At 37.2% G+C, this 20,940-nt stretch overlaps 1 protein-coding gene across 1 annotated transcript; it reads left to right on the forward strand.

Annotated features, from left to right (window-relative positions):
* The first annotated feature begins 1,045 nt into the window (after positions 1 to 1,045).
* f9 (coagulation factor 9) lies at positions 1,046 to 20,940 on the forward strand. The gene is given in 8 exon segments (NM_001011223.1): positions 1,046 to 1,121; positions 3,377 to 3,540; positions 7,480 to 7,504; positions 10,285 to 10,398; positions 10,897 to 11,031; positions 11,343 to 11,560; positions 19,025 to 19,142; positions 20,252 to 20,940. Coding segments are annotated over 8 exon segments (1,392 nt in total). The 5' UTR covers positions 1,046 to 1,054; the 3' UTR covers positions 20,803 to 20,940.

Consider the following 20,940-nt stretch of genomic DNA (forward strand, 5'->3'; position numbering starts at 1 on the left):
AAATAATCAGTAAATATTATTATTACTTTTTATATAGATGCTTAAAACTGACTTTGTAATTGCAGCCTGCCTAGTAGCCAGTAATATATGCCATATAAATATAAGATAACCACCACACAACAGCAGGGGGTGCTCACTTTATACATTAATAATAATAATAGCAGGGTTTGAGAGATATTATGAATGTACAAAGACTGCACTGTTGCAAAATGTGGGGCAGGGTCCATACAAGCAAAAAACATGGCAGGACATGGCACCATTTTAACCCTTTAGACACTGCGCAGTAAACAGGTGATAACTTGCAAATCATTTCTGAGTGAAAGTTAGGGAACAATAGGGGACAGCAGAATGCAGTACTTACACCAAAAAATCATGGGTCTGGTAGCACAGGTACAACATCCAACCCATGTTTAAAATCTAATCCCTATAATTAGTGTAGCCCCTATGATTTACATGCTTTGATTGGGCAGATCAGTGATAGTTTGGTATGACAGACTGGTGGTTCAGAAACTGATCCTCCCTCATACAGACAAAGCTGCACTTTGGGTCTCGGTATTATATTAGAGAAAATAGACTTTATTAATGAGTAATGATTTTCATTTCATTTATTTTTCATTAAAATGTGGTGGTTTATTTTGCTGTATAGGAAGAGCATGTATTTTTTCTCTCCATACAGTACACAGAGGCCCAAACAGCCCCTCACCAGCTCAATACATAGGGACTGTCTATGGCATCTTACAGCAGCCCCTCTGGCATTTGCCAGAATCCAAAGAGCACCAGTTCAGGCCTGGTTGTCTTAAAACTGAAAAACCAGAGTGCCCTAAAATAAGGTATGTAGTCCTTAAGGGTCACTGAATTATGCCTACTCAGTCCCCATCTTTCTTCAGCAGTAAGTAATGACATAGTGTTCTTATTATTATGTTTTAGAATCCAGTGATGTCAGAGTGGGCACGTTCTGCAATGCAGTATTTATTCATGAAACCAAAATAAACACACAGAATTTTGAACTTTGGAGTTATTGATCCTGCCATTCTAAAGGTTCAGAGAAAGGAAGATGGTAGCCTTTTCAAGCATTCTTATTATTTATCTACTGACCTCCTTGTGCAGTACAGAAAAAGCAGGTATGTGCACTTTATTTATCATAAAATATGTTTGGCTCAGTTTAAAAAAAACTTTGGAGAAGTTGCTTTAGTTAAGCTGTAGCAAAATTCAACCCTTTTACCTTTCTGAACTGCAATTCCTAGGCTGTTTAGGGTTCCTGGGACTTGCACCACAGTTTAGCTTGAAGGTGATGACTTATTATTCTGGTTAAAACAGCAGAATACATGCAATATAAGTAATATCCATGTAAAGACTGCAGCAACAACCAAAAACCCCCTAAAACAAAAAAAACCCAGTTTTATGTTTCTCTCCTTTTTTATTGTACTGTACAACAGAAGTAGGATATCTCAGTGGAAAAAATATTTTCCATGCTGTTGACTTGAGTATTTAAGAATATTAGTATACAAGAAATAATAATGATCTACATTATAAATTATTTTAAATTCAAAATGGCTGAGAGTGGGTAAGAGCATAGACAAAATTCTATAGTAATGCAAAGCCCCTTTTGATTTAAAGAGCAAATAAAAGTGGGATTGAAAATGTTCAGAAACATATATTGCTCATAAAATTTCCAAGAACAAGCTAACAGAGAGACAGAAAGCAGTCGTTGCCGTGGGGACCTTCTCGTCTATATATTGTTTTTTTTGCCAGTTTATTATTGATTTTTCCATTGCAATAAGCAGAGCTGTAAATAATCTCTAGAACAAGCTTTGACTAAATTCAATTTCTGTAACATTCTCTTCTGTTCTTTTATCTGCACCCACCCAAACTCTGTGATTTAACATCCACCGGGGACACACATACTAGGGGGAAAATTTAACTCGGGGTGTTTAAATAACAATCCATTATACACTTGGTCTCCAAATCCTTGATGAAATGTTGCTTTGTGTTCCATCTCTAATTTTATTTGCAATGGTTAAAAGGGCAGAAAACAGTTATGCTTTAATATTAGGCTATTTGTATTTTTAACATACAAAGCCCAAACTCATTCTGCAACCAACAGTGTAAATTTAAAAAATTACATACACATTTAAAAAGGTGGGGAGGCCTGGTTTGTAGTTCTTACTAAAAATATAATAAATGTGTTTTTTAAAGGGCATGCAAACCCCGCACACAAAAATTTAATCAGTGAACAGCCTCTTTGAAATCTTTCAATACCTGCCACCTACCAGAGGTTAATAGTAAGGCTGCAGCATCTCCTTAATTTCCTTCTCCTTCTGTAACCCACTCGCATTCCCTCTCCTCAGGAATTTGCTTTGACTTCTGGCTTGTGGGCATGCTCAGTTGTTCTAAGCTCAGATTACTAAACATGCCCCCCAGTCTAACAGCCAGTGAAGAGATGGCATTTCTGGTTCCCATAGAAACTCAGTTCTAGTTGTCTGCTTCAATTGTTTTCTCCTCACCTCCTCTCCTGAGCTCAGCTCAAACAAAGCAGAACTTTTATCAGACAGTTGTGCCTGTGTGAGCCTGTATTCTTGATGAAATGTATGCTGAATAGGGGTCCATGTGTGTATGCTGTTTGCAGATTTAAATGTATCTGATTATGTATTAGAGGAAAAATGACCACTGGGTGAAAGCTGCTATTTGCTTTAGGAAAATGTGATGGTGCTAGCAAGAGGAGGGGATATATGCAGTACAAATGATGCCATTTGGGTGGGGGGACGTGCCCAACTGATATACATTGTAGGCAAATGTAGGCTTTACGTGTGGTAGAACTTAAAATGTAGAGAAAAACAAATGAACAGAATAATAATTGCAGTCCAGGTATGGATCTATTATCTAGAATGCTTGGGACCTGGGGTTTTCTGCATAAAGGATCCTTCTGTATTTTGGATCTGCATACTGCTACAATCAATATTAAATACACCCAGTAGGGTTGTTTTGCGTCCAATATGTATTCATGCCTCTTAGTTACCACCAAGTACAAGCTACTGTTTTATTATTACAGAGAAAAAAAGAAATCAGTAAAAATTAGAATTATAAGCTTAAAATGGACTCTATAGGAGATCACCTTTCTGATAGAAGAACCACCTACAATAATTTTAAAGGGCCTAAAAGGCAAATCATAAAATATGTCAGTGTTATATAAAAGAAAAAAATACATTTCTTTAAACCCCCTTAAAACTGATGCACAACAACAAATAGTAAGCATTGTCCTGTGCCTTTATCTCTGTATATAAATAGCACCCAATCATTGCTTGCTTTTGGAGTGTGGCATTAATGTACAAAAATAAGCTCAAACATTATCTGAGTGCGTTTGTGTTCTCACGGGCAGTGTTCCTATCTGATGAATCCGCCAGCAGCCTTTTGGTGAGACAAAAAAGGTACAACACAGGCCGCCTGGAAGAATGGGTGGCTGGCAACCTTGAACGGGAATGTCTAGAAGAAAAGTGCAACTATGAGGAAGCAAGAGAAGTTTTTGAAAATGATGACAAAACTGTAAGTAGGGTTAGCAACACTAAAAATGGGTTTTTATAAAAAACAAACAAAAAAAACAGTGCCTCAGTTATACAGGTATGGAACCTGTTATCCAGAATGCTCAGGACCCGGGGTTTTCTGGATAAGGAATCTTTCCATAAATTGGGCCTAGTCTGCTAAAAAATCATTCAAACATTAAATAAACACAATAAGATTGTTTTGCTTCCAATAAGGATTAATTTTATCTTAGTTGGGATCAAGTACAAGGTACTGTTTTATTATTACAGACAAAAAGGAAGTATTTTTTTTATAATGAAGTCTATGGGATATGGCCTTTCCGTAATTTGGAGCTTTGGATAACAGATTTCTGTATAATAGATCCCATACCTGTATATACCCCTTTGATTGGTTGCCTTATTTAAGTCCTTATTGGTGTGAAGGGGAATCACATTAATCCCCATAATCCATTGTCTAAACCCAGTCTTACTGTGCCATGACTGTATCCATAGTTGGGCTACTGTATAACAGACATCTGTGGACATCAGGCAGAGGTTACTCATCTGCGGGGCCAGATTGGTAGGCCCCTGGGCACTACCCCTCACCTAAACCACCCCTGCTCCACGCTTGGCTTGTCCTTCACAGATATATTACACATCTTCTGTACCACACATAGAACGGTCTTCTTTACATTCATTTCTCATCTTATAGTCTAAGAGACTCTATGCACACTATGTTACTTGTCTGCATTCATCAGAGAGTACTCATATACCACACACAGGAGAGTATTTATCTGCTATCACAGACTGAGCACTTATCTAGCTCTATCTCAGACACGGCTATTGCCAGTACAGATACTTTTTATTTTTCTTTAATTATAAAGAGCTTGTGGAAGCTTTTGGCCTACAAATGTTTGCGACTTTCCACACCCATGAACACTTAGCCCTGCACCTAAGGAAGGGAATGGTTCTTCTATTACACCATCACCCAGTCCCAGTGTTTCGGACAATTATTATAGCTGTTAATTTAATCTCAAAAATGTGATTTGCCACTGGTAGCTGTCTGGTCTTGGGAATACTGATTGAAACCCAAAAGCAACATGTAGATATTTACTTTCAAACAGGTAACTGGCTAAACCTGGTTTAGTTTTGTCACATTTATTACACAAATTTGCAACATTTCTTGCCTAAGTTTTATGATAATTTGGTTATATAGCTCACAAAAATCTGCAATGGAATAAATACCAAAATAAGTGTGCTTTGAAAATCAACTGAAACAAGGTACTGGTTAGCTTTGATTATAGCTCAGAGATAGACAACTACACTTTCAACAGTTGCAGCATCCTCTGACAGCATTTTTGTATGGACATTTTCCAATCACAATAACTGATCCAGTAGCAGACAGCTAATGTAAACTGGCTTAAAAAACCTATTTATGACTTGTTGATATAGTGAAACTGGTTAATGTTTTCTTTTTGCCTATTTATAAAATGGCACCTTCAACAAAAATATTTCACTCCAATTTTTCATCCATCTTTTCTACATTTGGCCTGTTATATTATTATAAAGAGCTTCAAACACAATATCACCAATTCAGACTTGGCAAAATCCCAATATATTCTATGGGAATGGAAACATTTATTTTGAGTAAAATTACTCACTGATGATTTTGTTGAAATGCTGTTGACATAAAGGCAACTTAAACTAATTGCCTTGATTTGGTCAGAAACATATTGAAACATTATAAAAAGGCTTATCAGACATTTACTGAACCTGATGAAGAACCTATTAATTTAGCACTTTATCAATAGGGTTGTACATTCCAAATACATTCCCTAAATTGCAGTTGAGAAATTTTAAACTGAATCTGAACATTTTCCTCATCAATTTAAACCTAAGCCAGTATTTTTTGCACCTTGCACTGGCTTAGGGTGCATTGTTGCTGCATGCAAGGCAGCTCTTTGGATACACAGGCAGTATGTATAGGACTGAACAATTACTTGTGCCCCCAGCATGTAAATATATTGTAGGTAGGTGCCTTTGGTCTGCTGAACTAAAACAGCACTGTATTCTAAGCCAAATTAATCTCTTCCCACTCCATCCTAGAAAACTGCCAAGGGTTGAACTTTGTGGAAGAATGCTAAATATCTAAGTAGCCACAGGTTTTGTTAACTTTCACTGATTTCTTGGAAAAATACATATACGAGTAACATAAATTAGTCATTCATAAATGTGAAATTTTGGAAAACTCTCTCTCTAAATGCAGGTTTTGAGTGATACTCTGACTATGGTTTTATCAGAAACTAATGGTGCTGTGATTCCAGTTGCATGCCCCATTATGCTGTCTCAATGTGTATGTATGGATGTAGAAAGTATTAAATGGAGCTGGTATGCAGCCAAGGGAGCCCATTAAAAGTTGAACCGTTTGAAGCTGCATTTATTTCCACAACAGTCTATTCTCCCTCCACATTTGTTTTGCACCTCCCCACTGCCACCCAATCCGCACAAAAGTCATACACCACAATCTGAACCACTGCCCCATATTTAGAGTTATGTAATAACAGATGCACAGTTTGCTACAGGTCTAATTATCTATAGCAACCAATCAGCAGGATCCATTTTGTGGTCGCCTATTAAAAGCAACAGTAACATCACAAAATGAATGAAGTGTTTTAAAGTAATTAAAATATATTGTACTCTTGTGCTGCACTGCTAAAACTGGTGTGTTTGCTTTAGAAACACTACTATAGATTATAAAAATAAGCTGCTGTGTAGCCATGCGGAAAGGCATTTAAGGTAAATTAGAGCTAAATGGCATAGATCACATAGCAGATAACAGATAAGCTCTGTAGAATACAATTGGTTTAGTTCTTACACAGGAATCTAAACCCATATTCTTCAGAGCTAATCTGGTATCTGCTATGTAACCTGTGACTTTCTCCCTTTTCAGACTTAATAACTACTCCTGTGGCTACACAGCAGCTTATTGATTTAAAATATACCAGTGTTTCTGAAGCAAACACACTGGTTTTACCAGTTCGCTTGGTAAAACTAAGGTTCTTTATTACATATGGGGGATTACATATAGGGTAAACCTTTTTAAACATGATCTATACCCTCCATAAAGCTGCCCCACTGCACCCACCAGTTGTCTTAAGTAGATAATTACAAACTTAACTACAGATGCAAGAGAATTAGTCAATGAGATTGTTACTTATCAGCCCTATGTCAGTCATCTTGATTTTATCTTATGTATAGAGATTGTTTAATTTGGACTTCATGACATTAAACTGTGATCAGACATGCTATTTAGATGTTCTGTGACAGAAAAGCTTGCAGCTCGAGTTACAGAAACAAAGAACATGGAGCCAGATTTCATGGCCGGAACTAGGGGTAGGCAGAATAGGCACCTGCCTAGGGCGCAACAGAGTAGGCAGCACTACTAGGCACATACCTCCTCAGCTCTCTGCCTACCCCTGGCTCCGGCCGCCTGAAAGAGTGGCAATGCCATGCACTCCCCACAATTGCGCATCGTATCACCCCCCTTCTTTCTGCTTCTCACCTTGCTGCAGGGGGGCGTGGAAAAGGGTGATCCAGGGCAGAGGATGTGCCTTGGGCACACATCACATTTGGCCAAGCCCAGCCAGATTTACACAGATACGGTGGTATTTTTCATAGGGAGATTCCTTTGCACTGGGGCTTCTAGTCTTGGAGAGGTGGGGAAAAGTAAAACCCTGGTGTTGTTGGGCTATAGCTCCTAGCATGCTGTATATTTGTATAATTCATTAATATATTGGTAAGGGATTTTTGTATCTGCTGGTGCCCCTGCAGCTCATGACAGCACAGCATGTACTATTAGTAGTTGTGCAACAATTTAGTAAAATGTGGTTGTGCTTAGTAGGTTTCTAGGAAAATGGTACTGCATAATTATGTGCTGTTATTATTGATTTTTTTTCTGTTTTAGAAAGAATTCTGGAAGCAATATATAGGTAAGTTAATTATAAGCCAAATTAAATTAGAGTATTTTTCCATATATTTCGATATAAAGCAAATCTTTTCAGATGAATTTTACTTTATGTATATGAATGTATTTGTGCAGTAGAAATGTTAATTCAAATGAATTTATGCAGTTAGAACACAGCTGCTAAAATGAGATAACAGTTCACAGCCTTAGTCAGTGTAAAGAGATTACCAATTAATTCATACTTCATAAATATACATAAAATCAGGCTACTACACCTATAAAGTTAGTCATCCATACTCTCAGAAGCAAGAATAACTGGTTTCCCAAAATGAATTTAAGGCCAGGCTGATGGTTGGACCCCAGACTAGCCCCTTTTGGCCAAAGAAGAATTAACCTGTAAATAAGGTAAAGCATTTTAGAAATAAAGTATTTTGTCAATAATTTGTCGATAATTTTTTCTCTTCTGTACCATGTCCACTACTGAAGGCCCATGGCTTTTTCTTTTTACCAGGAACGCCACAAGTTGCTCTTAAGCTGGCCATACACGCACCGATAATATTGTACGAAACCTCGTTTTCAGGAACCTGCTGATATCGGTCGAGTCGCCGATCGGGCCAGTTAAAAGATTTTGATCGGGCGCCATAGAAGGCGCCTGACCAAAATCTGCCTTCAGCGCTGAATCGGCAGAAGGAGGTAGAAATCCTATTGTTTCTACCTCCTTATCTGCCTGTTTCAGCACTGAAGGTTAGTGGCGGATCTGACGATCTTTTGTGCCACCGATGGTCGCACGAAAGATCGTCAGATCGCCACGTGTGTGGCCACCTTTAGACCAACCAGTATTCAAGAGAGCCATGAGCAGATTAGAATCCCATATATGAGAACAATGTACTGTTAAATAGTACCAATACTGTTATACGCTTCAATGGATTGAACAAAAGTGGTATGATGCCATGATAATAGTTCCTGCCTGTTTGAAGCCATGTAATGTTAGCGGTACTGTTGCCATAGCAACAGCTGAGCTTGTACTTTGCCTTATTTTTTATTCCAATATATGCATTTCTATGTGAAATTGTAGCCATAAATTCATTTTACATGCATATGTACAAATATATAAGGTTTGGGCACCTTGGTATAGTATATGACCCCCAACGTGTACTATACAAATATAATCTGCTTGGCAGCTCTAAACTTTAGGATGAAAGTATCTGCCCAATTTCTTTGCAGTGTTCCCTTTTTTGCTTGACAAACAAGTATAAACCCAAGGGATATATCCAGTCTGTAAGCTCTCACTTAAACCTGTCTCATTTAAATCCGTTACCATGGATGATGATAGGTTTTTAGCTCCGGAGATTCATTTCCAATTAAAGATGCCTTGTGAATCTGTTTACAGTAACATCAGGCTAAGTTAAAATATCTGCTGAGTTTTTCCCAGAAACATGTTATCACTCTTTATGTTCTGTGTGCTAGTTCTAGTTTTATCAAAGTGGTTATTTACAATGGATTGACACGGCAGCTGTCATGGGCCTAGTTGCTCAGTACTGATGCAAAATATATCTAATTTTCTGTGATGATCAGATGTGATTTATATTTATGTCAAGCGTTCCTCAGAAATGAATACATAGAGTGACTGACTCATTACTCATCTCTGTCAATGTTTCCGAAAGCCGTAATCAAGCAAGACAAAAGGCAATCTGACTCACAGAAACATTGTTATTGTTCAAAGTTAGACAGGGTCATCAAAAGAGTTAGTTTACTTGAAATATTTAATAAATGTTGTTTCTTTAGGCATTCTGAAGCCTTTAGAAGTCCGAAGGACAAAACTGTAAAATTCTTACATGAAAGGCCAACTGATCAATATCATGTTCATTCTCTCTGCTTAATATCTCACCTCCAATCCCAAAATAGTAAGGGACCCCTGGCATGAAAATAGCTGAAAGTAATTAACTGCTTGTGTAGTTGCAGTTACATAAAACTGGAAAGGGTTGTTGTACATATTGACATCATTCATTGAAGGTACTTGCCTCCAAAGCTGCTTTTTGCACTTTACATACAGTAGGTGCTCCCTATGCTGATATATCGGTCCCTCCTTCTGTTCAGAAGTGCGCCTCTAGGTGCCATGGAACCCTAGCCACCACCTCGAAGGCTCCCACAGTGACCTGCCTGTCAAAGTTAAATTAAAAACCAAGGCAATATACAATATGAATGCCTGTTGCAGAGGGCCCTATAAAACTAATGACCACAATATTGTAAAGCCTTATTTTGTACCACCACTGAGGTATAGATCAAACTTTTTTTATAGGATATAAAATAAAGTAGAATTGGCTTTAATTTTATATATATATATATTGAAAATGTTATATAAATATACATAATTGGCAGATATTTAATTTTGTTTGTTTCTTGTGGCTTTTTGCTGTTATTAGTATTTTAAAGGTATTATTGCATCACAAATTTGAGGTTTAAATTGGTCATATATGGGCCGTTGGTCAGTAAGGAAACCATTGGTTGGACATGAAAAGTACAAAAGGGCCAGTGGCTGATAATGCTTACAGTGTAATCCTGTATATGTAATTTAGTGTCCCTACCAGCAAACAGCTTCCTCTCACATTATCTGAGGCTTCCTTTATAAAATTAAAATGTAATGATACTATGTAAGCAATGTATCTTTGATCTATCACAAGCAGCAGTGCATGGAAAACCTCAGCACATCATTTTTTGTAGTACTTAGAGCCATCAAGCAGAGACAAGTAGAAATGTTCTGCCTGATGATAATTCAATTTTTTCTATATTTCCTTTTTTCTACAGATGGAGATCAATGTTTATCAAATCCCTGTTTAAATGGAGGTGTTTGCAAAGATGATGTTAGTGATTATGTGTGCTGGTGTCAGCAGGGATACAGTGGAAAGAACTGTGAGCTAGGTATGTGTAATAACTATATATTATCAGCCCCGTCAGGAATAGAGCTCTTCAGTTTAGAGTTTTAGCAGCTATTTGGTTGCTAGGGTCCCAGTTAACCTAGCAACCAGAGAGTGGTTTGGATGAGAGGCTGGTATATGAATAAGAGAGGGCCTGAATAGAAAAGAAAGTTACAAAAAATAATAATAAAGCTGTAGCCTCACAGAGCAATAGTCTATATGCTGCTGGGGTCAATGATCCCCATTTAAAAACTGCAAAGAGTAGGAAGAAGGCGGCAAATAATAAAAAAAACTATAACAAATAAATAATGAAGACCAATTGAAAAGTTGCTTAGACTTGGCCCTTCTGTAACATACTAAAAGTTAATTTAAAGGTGAACCACCCCTTTAAACAAAAAACTCTGTTAGCGTATCACCATCATCCATTGTATAACATATTTCACATGTATTTTTTAACTATTATTATTATATTTTATTCAATTATTGTATTTGTCATGTTTAGAGCTGCCTGTAATTTGTTCAATTATGAATGGAGGATGTGATCACATGTGCAGGGACGACCCTGTTAAGAAAGTGATCTGCTCCTGCGCCAGTGGATACAAACTAGCAGAAAATGGCAAGACCTGTGAGGCCGCTGGTAAATCTATCTGTTTATATTTAACTATGGAAATATTGCATATTTTTAAGAGATTCTGAAACTTTTCCAATTTCATAAAATTCTGTTGATAGCAGCATACTCTGCTATTTATCTAAGTTAAAACATAACAATGTATTAAAAACTGTTTTTGATATTTTTTAATATATTAATGGTTGAAATTGAAGGTTGACAAGGCACCTCTACTTTTTCATTAGTTGTGCTTTTATTTCTTGCCTGTCCATAAAATGATAGGAACCGGTTTATTTAAATTCTGCATGATCCTCATGCCCCAAATTTCTGTTCTGATTCAGTGCCATATCCATGTGGAAGAGTTAGCTCACCTGAAGCCCTGCCAAAGGAAGAGACTCGCTCGTTTCTGGATTCTCTAGAGCAAAATCTAACCAGCGCTGCTCATCCTAATATCACAGATCAAGAAAAACCCAAGGAAGACATTGTACCTGTAACAGTTGATCCAAATGTCAGAATTGTTGGAGGAACTGAAAGTCTGAAGGGAGAATTCCCTTGGCAGGTAATGTTTTATATTCACTTAAGTCTATATAATAAGACTACATGTAACAAGTCTAGCAGACATGAATCCTTTTAGATTCCTAATACTTATTTATCTTATGTTCTTGCAATAAAGGGAAGAAGCAAGGGCACCATCAGGGGAGTACAGGGGCTACTGCAGACAGAGGCCGCTTAGCCCCCAAGAGGCATAATAGTGTGTTTTGCAGGTCTTGAAGGGGCGGGGCTTGCAGATAGTGGGCAGTGTTTGAGTGGATTGTGGGTAAGGCTATATGTAATGCAGCACGACAAGAATCAAGGGAGTGGTTGTGCATCTGAAGGTCTTTTTTTCACTGGGGACCCATTCTGCTTGTTGACAGAGGCCTAGGCCCAGGTTAGTGATAGTTTAATAATTGGGGCCCCCTCCCTTCCTCATATTTTCTGGTTTTGCCCAGTTATACTTACAATATGGTCTGAGGTCTCCATGCTCCTGAGCAGAATATTGTGCTTTCTTGCTGGATAAAACATTTCCAAAGGCCCACAAATCAGCTCAAGCAATGATGTGCCAAATAATTACAGCCACCCACCTAAATGGAAAACATTCACTTTGCCTACCTTAGCTTTAATTAAACAAATGGTGGGGGAAAGCAATCAGGCATCAGGCAATGCTAAGATACACAATAATACCCCTTGTTTTTTGAAAGTGTACATGCCCTGAGAAATGCTAGCTTCTGATTAAATTATTTACTAATAGTGATGAGCAAAAGTTTTCACCTGATTTCACCGTAAAAATAGAGGCCAATGGCTACAAAAAAGGCATGTGGTAAAAAAAAAGGTGTGCGGTATGGAAAAACTTTTTTACTTTTCTTTGCTCTTTAGTAAATTTTTTGGGAAGCAAATGGGACAAATTCACTCGTTACTAATTATTAATTAAGTTTTTCCTCACTTCACAATAATAGTTACTGGAGCATTGCCTTCACTACCTCCACTCTTAATATCTTTATACTAATTTTTATAAATTTTCTGTTACTGTTTACCTAAAATGCCAATCTTAACGCCATCTTAATAAAGTTTTACAATTGGGACCCCCGGATGAAGGGCTAGTATAGGGCCTCATGATTTATGATTGCAGAAGGAGCCTGGGCTCTAACAGATCTATAGCAAGGGAAAGTGAGGTATGGGATCTGTTATTCAGAAACCCATTATCCAGAAAGCTCAGACTTATGGGAAGGCCATCTCCCATAGACTCCATTTTAATCAAATAATTCACAATTTTTAAATTGACTTTCTGTTTCTCTGTAAAAATAAATCAGTTTATCCCAGTTAGGAAATAATTCATCCTTGTTGGTGGCAAAACAATGCTATAGGCTAGAAATAGTGTTTGATCGTCTAGTTTTCAAGATTTTTTTTTCCATTTGATAAATGCTTGATAAAAAAAAAAACACAGGCAATACCTTGGCAAAAACTTGAATAAATCCGCCCCTATGTGTGTGTTTGAGGTTAAGCCCACCTTGTCCAGGCAGCATTGTAGCAAATACTATAATGTAAACTGATTATATAGGAATGTTTATGGGATGTTGCATAAGCTAAAGAGCTTACTATAATAGTGGATTCAAACAAGATGCAGCAGACAAGCGCAGCTGTATTCCACTCAAACCCTTTTCTGATGTGTACAATGAAGCTCATAAATCACTTTTTAAGTAAGTAACAAAGGTCTGGCTGAGTAATTTAATATTTTTAAAGTAACTTGAGGCAACTAACAGAGTTAGCCAAATATGACATTTAGCGTCTGAACTGTAAGTACATGCATGAGTCACAAAAAAGAACTACAAAGATATTTAATGTGTCAAGGGGAAAAATCATAGCAACATATGCCATTCACAAGCAAAATGTCAAAGCTCAGACAGGAATAGATGGGCACTTAACAGGATAGTTTCTAAATACCATTAAATGTTGATGACAAACCTTTCTACAGAACTGAATGATTGCCTCTGTAACCTCTTGCCCCTCAACAAGCAGGGACAAAGGTACAAATATGCATAACCCAGTTTAAGGAGTACAAATCCTGGAGCGCTGAGAAAAAATAAATGAAAATAAAACACTGAAGGATTTTTGTTTATGTTTGCAAGTAAAAGGATAACTTCAAAACAAAATTTCGGTTGCCGGCTTGGCATGGGCCCCTAGCTTGGAGTCAAGCATGTTTGGTGATTGCTCCTCTAGGCTGTATAACAGCCAGACCCATGTGCACCCTATAACCCTATTAGTCCATGCACTGTTCCTTCAGTGTGTTCCTATTTTCAAGGTCCCCATAAAACCTGGTAAACATATTCAAGATTGGTTTTGTAAACACCTAGGTTAGCTCATATGTCTTTTTATGGGTTCCTTAATCTAAATAAACTTCAGTGAACCTTTATAGGCAGCTCTGGAATGCAGAGCAGATTTTTACCTCCCTTATTCCTCAAAGCACTGAAGGATTTTTTTCTTGAATAATGGCCCTATTCCACTACATTTTTATGTTATTTTTTACCCTCAATTAATAAATGTATTATCATTATTAAATGTATTAATAAACTGTATTCATGAAAAGCACTAAATTTGCCCAGGAGCAGTAACCCAAAGGAGCATTTACTGGTCACCTGTTTAAAAGCAAACATCTTATTGGTTGCTATGAGTTACTAAACCTGGGCAAACTTAGTGCCTTTTATTACATATGGGGGATAAATTGTGTGACAAATTGGACCTTGAACATGAGGGAAAATAGTTGCAAAAATGTAGTCTCCTATAATTATAGAATCATTCACAATAATCAAACACAATTTTTTTTAACTGCCAGTTTCTTTTGAGTTTTTTTAATATGAGTTGCAACAACAAAAATGGACTTTTGCTTATTCCATGGAGTGAAGAGGTGCAGTAAAAAAAACAGTAGTCCGGAATGTTTATGTGCCCTTTGACTGTGCCATTCTTGTAACCTCATATTTAACTTGGTACATAGGAAAAATAATTAAGCAAATTTGTCACTGATTTTTTCAGAAAACAAAAAATTTTATACAGTAGTTTTTGCTGTAGCAAAAAACAATTTTGTTCAAAAGTTTAGTGTTTTTGTACAATTATGACATATTCAATGAGAGAAGGAATTTCTGTACTTCTATTACAGCGGCTTGTAAACATGAGCTTTATAAGGGGACACTTCTACTCATAAATATCTACTGGGTATCCAACAGTGACCTTTATGCATAGATACCTCTTATGGTTAGAGCCTGTGCACTTCAGTATCTTGATTTCACTTCATTTATGTATAAAAGGTCTGTTTTTTACTGCAGCATTTTTTCATACAAGCACCAGACAGTTATGCAATTAAACAAAACACGCGTATAGAAATAATACATAAAATAATGACAGCGCAGCTTGTTCTAAGAAACCTTAATTAATCATTCTGCTCAGAACATTGGAGAGATGTACAATTTGTTTTGTCTGTGTGATGACACATTAAAGTATGCAAAACAGAAAGCCTCCCTGCCAAAGGCTATTTGTGTTTTGAAATCTGTGCTGCCATCTTGTGGATACAGAACACTTGGTGACTAGCCATTTTCACTTTCTGTGATGTTTTTTATGTCATGTGCTTTTTTTGTATTTTAGCAACATAACCCCTGAGATAAATTAAGTTCATTGTAAAGATAAGTACAGATAATTACAGATAATAATATACACATAGTTTAGCCTTTCAAATATGTTTTTAAATAAATAAATGCAAACCCTAGTGTTTCTACTTTGTATAGAGCCCCTTCAACACATTCTATTTTATTCCAGTCAGGGGTCAGGTCTAGCAGGTCTATAATTTTACCATGATCAACCTATAAACTGAGACAGCTACCCTTACAAGCTGATCTAAAATCAGTACCTGGGAATTAAGTTTGATAAACAAAGGGATGGAATTGTCAAGTTGACCTTAAAGCTTTTAATCAGAAATATACTGATAGAGAAGATGTGGATGTGCTCAACCCTAACTCAACCCTTATTCTATGTGAAAGGGTGATGCTATTCAAATGGTGTTTTTACACAAATGCTATAAATTTCATTAGGATTGCTGCCTAGGGCGGCAGTAACCCCTGATACCCTGCTGCAAGAAGCTGCTCAGTGCAACTATGCTGAAGTGTAAGGAGCAGCTTTGGAGGTAAGTACCTTTATTGAATGCTGGAACTGCATGCAATAACTGCAGCAAAAGTTGCACACCTGCAACTTCACTTGACTTGTGGTTTGTAAATGAGCCTTTAGGTTTAGCTAATTTGTGTACATACATTCTGCTTTATAAATGACATACATACCTCCCAACATTTGAAAAATGTAAGGAGGGACAAAAAGATATACCACCCATTGCGCATCAAATTTGTTTTGCCACACCCATTTTTGTGACCCCCTAAATACATAATTTTCCACTCCCATTGTACTAACTTGGCAGGTAATGTAAAGTCTAAATACATTTCGGGGGTTTTGGGGTCATTTTATGTGTTATTACAGTTTTGCTAATGCAGGTGAAATTGCCCTTTAACCTACAACTCTCAGTTCCCCCAAGAGACCTGTTTAGCTTATTAGATACAATTGTATCTTAGTGCAGGTGTTGTTAACTTGTTTGCAGGGCTTGTTAACTTTCTTGGCCAAAAACCTACTTATTTAATTACATGTGAAAATAATGTATCTAAGTGCAGTTGAAGCTTGTTAAGATTTCTGGGCTCTCTGCCAAAAACTACTTTTGAATTAAGTTTGTATCTTTTTTAGTTTTCAGTGCAGGAGATCAAAGGGAAATGAGGGACTTTTCAGTAAGAATCCGGGACTGCGGGTTGAGCTGTTAAAAGGACATATGTAAAATGGACATATGTAAAATGGTGGCTTACGGTTAAAGTGATACTGACACAAAAAATAATTTTCAAAATATGAATATGCATTAAAAGTTCCCTATAGGTTATGTTGATCATTTTTCGCTGATAGGGCTTCTTTTTTAAGTAATTGCTACTTGCAGTTCCTAAACCTGACTGTTTTGCCAACCTGACTGTCCCTTCTCAGCCTGTCACTTATAGCTTCTAATGCTACTGGACTCCTGCTGCACAAATATGGCCGCCCCCTCATAGAGGAACATGGGGATCAGATAATGTAAAAGCATTGGGCAAATATATTTATGGCAAAATCATAAATAGCATGCAAAGACAATGCTGTGATATATTCAAGGACAGTTTAATTTCAGGTGTCAGTATCTCAACCCTAAACAGCTCTTCAAGCCTCAGCATTTAGATTAGTAGGGGCCATGTAATATGCCCCTTATCGATCACTTGCTGATTTCAAATCTCAGATACCAGTGATGAGTACAACCAATAGGGCCAGCTCATTGTGCTCCCTTGAGATGAACTTCCCTTTGTGGATAAACTCCAATTTAATTCATCTTACTGATCTCCCTTAGTTTTTACCTCAGTGGGGGACATCCTAGATAATAATGCATGGTTAGTCTTAATCTGAGACTTTTTGCTATAATGAACTTTATTTTCTCACCCCATGTATACCAACAACACCGTCTGCAGGAAAATGTAAGATACCAGTCACCCTTTAGGGTAATGGCACAGGTTGCCTCCCTCAATAATCAGCTTTGGACCCCCCACAGAATCTTTTTCTCAGACACTTTACCGCTAATGCAGGAATTTTAAAGTCAGAGTAACATGGTATATGAAACTATTGTAGCTTTGCCAACTAATTTCAAGTGGCTTATTATATATATACACAAGGAATTAATGAAAGCAAATAAATCACTTAATCATAAATGTTATTCTTTCCCAAATACTAAATAATGATACAGGAACAGCTATAAAATACCTCAGCTGAGTATCATTTAAATACAGCATGAAACCAAAAACAAGAATAATATGGCAAATGAGCTTTCTATAAGCTATTAAAAGAGATTTCATGGAAACAGAACTCCAGTAATAAAGTGTGCATATACAAAGCTTTTTTTCACAGATTTGGAATGATTTCATGGATTTTTTTCATGTTCTTACAATCTGAATAATAAATACACCACTGAGCTATCATTTACAGATTTGTAATAAATAAAACATAAGGGAAAGATAACTAAAGATAGAAATAAATGGGAATGGAATGTGCTGCTATTTATAACAATAATAAGAATGATGTATGAAAGCCAAATGGTTCTGTTTCCACTGGATCTGCACACGTTCTGGGCTGTAATGGAATGAATACAAATTGCCCATTGGAATAACAGCTAACAGCTCAGTATTGAATTTAACCCATAAACACCCTGTTGTCAGTGAGCTTGCTCTGAGATTGTCCATATCCAGACATGGGGGACTATACAAAACCAGTAAGAACAATAGCAGTGATCAGCTAGACTCAGATGTATCCAACAAATTGCAGTCCAAAAGAGGAGAGTAAGGCAGGCATAACATTCATTATTAATCTTTATAAAATAATATTTATAGCATGTTTAGGAAAACTAGCAGATGCTCTGATGCTGACTACACTTATTTCTATGCAGCTACACAATGTGCACATTAAAAATGATTTCTTTCAGAATGTGAACTTTATACAAGTTTGGTTTTAAATGGTTTCTAGCTCATCCCTTTAAAACCAAACAAGTATCAAAGCGTATTGGTGCTGAAAATAGTTGTAATTAGCTCAAAGTATGTGCAGGGATATCTTGATCTTGACCAACCCTACCTTTAATACAGATCAGTAATAAATGAGAAAATGAGTCATTCTTTCCTTAGAATCAAATAAGATTGGCAGTCAGGTTGAAGGTAATTTGGAATGACCACTGTTATATTATGACCTGGATTAATAACAGCTATACAGGTAAGATGAAAGGAGTTGCAGAGGTAAATGAAAGTGAGCTTTAGCTATGCCATCTTGGTATGTATGTGCTGGTTTGTCTTACTGTCTAAATATACTAATTCTAGTTTGTCTGTTGTAAGGCACAACACATAATAGTTTCACATGTTGCTTTGTTTGTTGTGTGTGAAAATGTGACACTGGGCTCTTGAACTCCTCGCAAGGTGTGTACCTCGTAGGAAAAAAGTTGAAAGGAAAAGTAGGAGGTAAGTACAGAATTATGACTGCAACAATAAACTGCACTCCACAATTTTTATGAGTGTGTTGGATTACTAACAATGATAGGTCCTGAGCTTCCTTCACACTTTTCATGGACTGTGAAAATTGGGTGGAACAACAGACTGCATCAATGCAGTTTGTCTATTCACATCGGAACATTCAGCTCACAGACCATACAATGGGGCCAATGCATCATTAACTTTAGACACTCAAGATGAAGTCAATGGTTTCTTGTCCATAACTGCAAATGATCTGTTTATTAATTAATCTGCCTGACAATTATTGCTGAGGTATAAATGGAGCTATTGCTGTGAAAGGATGTGATAATACAAATTGTAATATTGCAAGTATTTTTTAACTTGTATTGGTTGTATTTGCACAGGTTCACTTGGTCAATAAAGATAACCTGGGGTTCTGCAGTGGATCAATTATAAATGAGAAGTGGATTGTAACTGCGGCCCACTGTTTTCTTATAAGGGGTGAATTCAAAGTTGTTGCAGGTAAATCCCCTAACCACACTCTGCATATTGTCTTGCCTCTGAAAAGAATATAACTTGTAAGAATAATCTCGCAATATTATCGCATAATGTTCCCATAGTTTATTGAGAATATTAAATGTCACCAAAGGGTTCTGTTTCATTTCATGATGGGTCTCATTATCACAGCTGTGTTGAATGGTTTTAATTTTTATGTTTCACTTCAGAACCAACGGTGAAACAGAAGTTTATGTCAACTAAAACTCTGTAAAATAGGAATAAGAATAAGGCCAAGATACAGCCTTTTTCTGCAGGATTTGTCTGAATCCAAACTCCAGGCCAAACCGAATCCGAATCCTTAAACTCACATGACTTTTTGTCACATAAACACAGAAGGTCATTTACTTACCCCAGTTTGCAATGTGCAATGTCAAAAGAAATTGAGTATTTTTTCTACCCATAATGGAGCATTTCCCCCCCATAATTTCATTCCCATTGTGGTTGCCAGGGGTACCTAAAGCAATTGGGGCTGATTGAGGCAACTGACACCGTCTTTTTGGTGTAAAGGTTACATGCGCCCAATTCTTTTTGTGCAAGTGAACTGTGACAATTGAAGCAGGCCACTTTGGCAACCCTGAAACTACTGCCTGGTTTGGAGGCGACAGTATTCAAGATTCGTACAGTGGCATGTGTCAGTTGGCGCAACTGCCCTCAAAAAGAGAAAGTTGCTGAGTGCAACTATACAGAGTATACAACCCCTAATAACGTTTGACAAAGCAGTCAGATTTTTCTGTAGAAGAGCAGTTTATTCTTTTGTAGTTGCAGTTTAAGCAAGAGTGACTACCAACTGCACTCACATCATATCATGTAGCAAGGTATAGGATATCCTGTTGCCTTTACTCTGTGGCCTGGGAGTGTATGACCCTCAGTGGATTTTCACTGCTGTTGTGGAATAAATGCACACACAACTAGAGTACAGTGTTGAGCAGTGCTTTTCTATATTTTGGTTTAAGAATTTATGGGCTTCAGTGTGGTGGCAGAGAAGCACTATCCAGTCTCCTAACAACACCAGGATGTTAACAGTATATTTGCTGCTTTTTATGATGACGAAAATACCCTTACATTTTGAACAGGTGAACACAACACAGAGGTTTCTGATGGAACTGAGCAACACCACAAAGTGACAAGAATTATCCTTTATCCCGCTTATAATGCCACAAGAAGCAAATACAACAATGACATTGCTCTCCTAGAGCTGGAAAAACCTCTGGAACTGAACGACTATGTGAGGCCTGTGTGTATTGGTAACATGGATTTCACAGAAAAATTGCTAAAACGTAATGCTTTCAGTATGGTGTCTGGGTGGGGAGATCTTGGGTATAAAGGGAGGCCAGCAGTGATTCTCCAGAAGTTGGCTGTGCCGTACATTAACCAAGCTGCTTGCAAGAAATCAAGCCGGTTTTCTATCTACGCCAATATGTTCTGTGCTGGATATTCAGATGAGTCTAAAGATACATGTCAGGGGGACAGTGGGGGACCCCATGTTACAGAATATAAAAACCTTTGGTTCTTAACCGGAATAACCAGCTGGGGAGAAAAGTGTGCGGAAAAAGATAAATATGGAGTTTATACCAGGCTCTCCAGATTCACTGATTGGATACGGACTACAACAAAGATCAGTTAATCCTCTGACATAGTGCTTTGTTATTCTTGTTTTCTGTCAATATGCCAAATAAGGTTAGTTTGCCATGAAATCATAGTGAATAAATTAATATCTGAAATGTCTGTAATACAAAAAATAAAGGAATAAATTTGGTCTTGA

The sequence above is a fragment of the Xenopus tropicalis genome, chromosome 8 (genome assembly GCF_000004195.4).
Source record: "Xenopus tropicalis strain Nigerian chromosome 8, UCB_Xtro_10.0, whole genome shotgun sequence".
Taxonomy (NCBI): Eukaryota; Metazoa; Chordata; class Amphibia; order Anura; family Pipidae; genus Xenopus; species Xenopus tropicalis.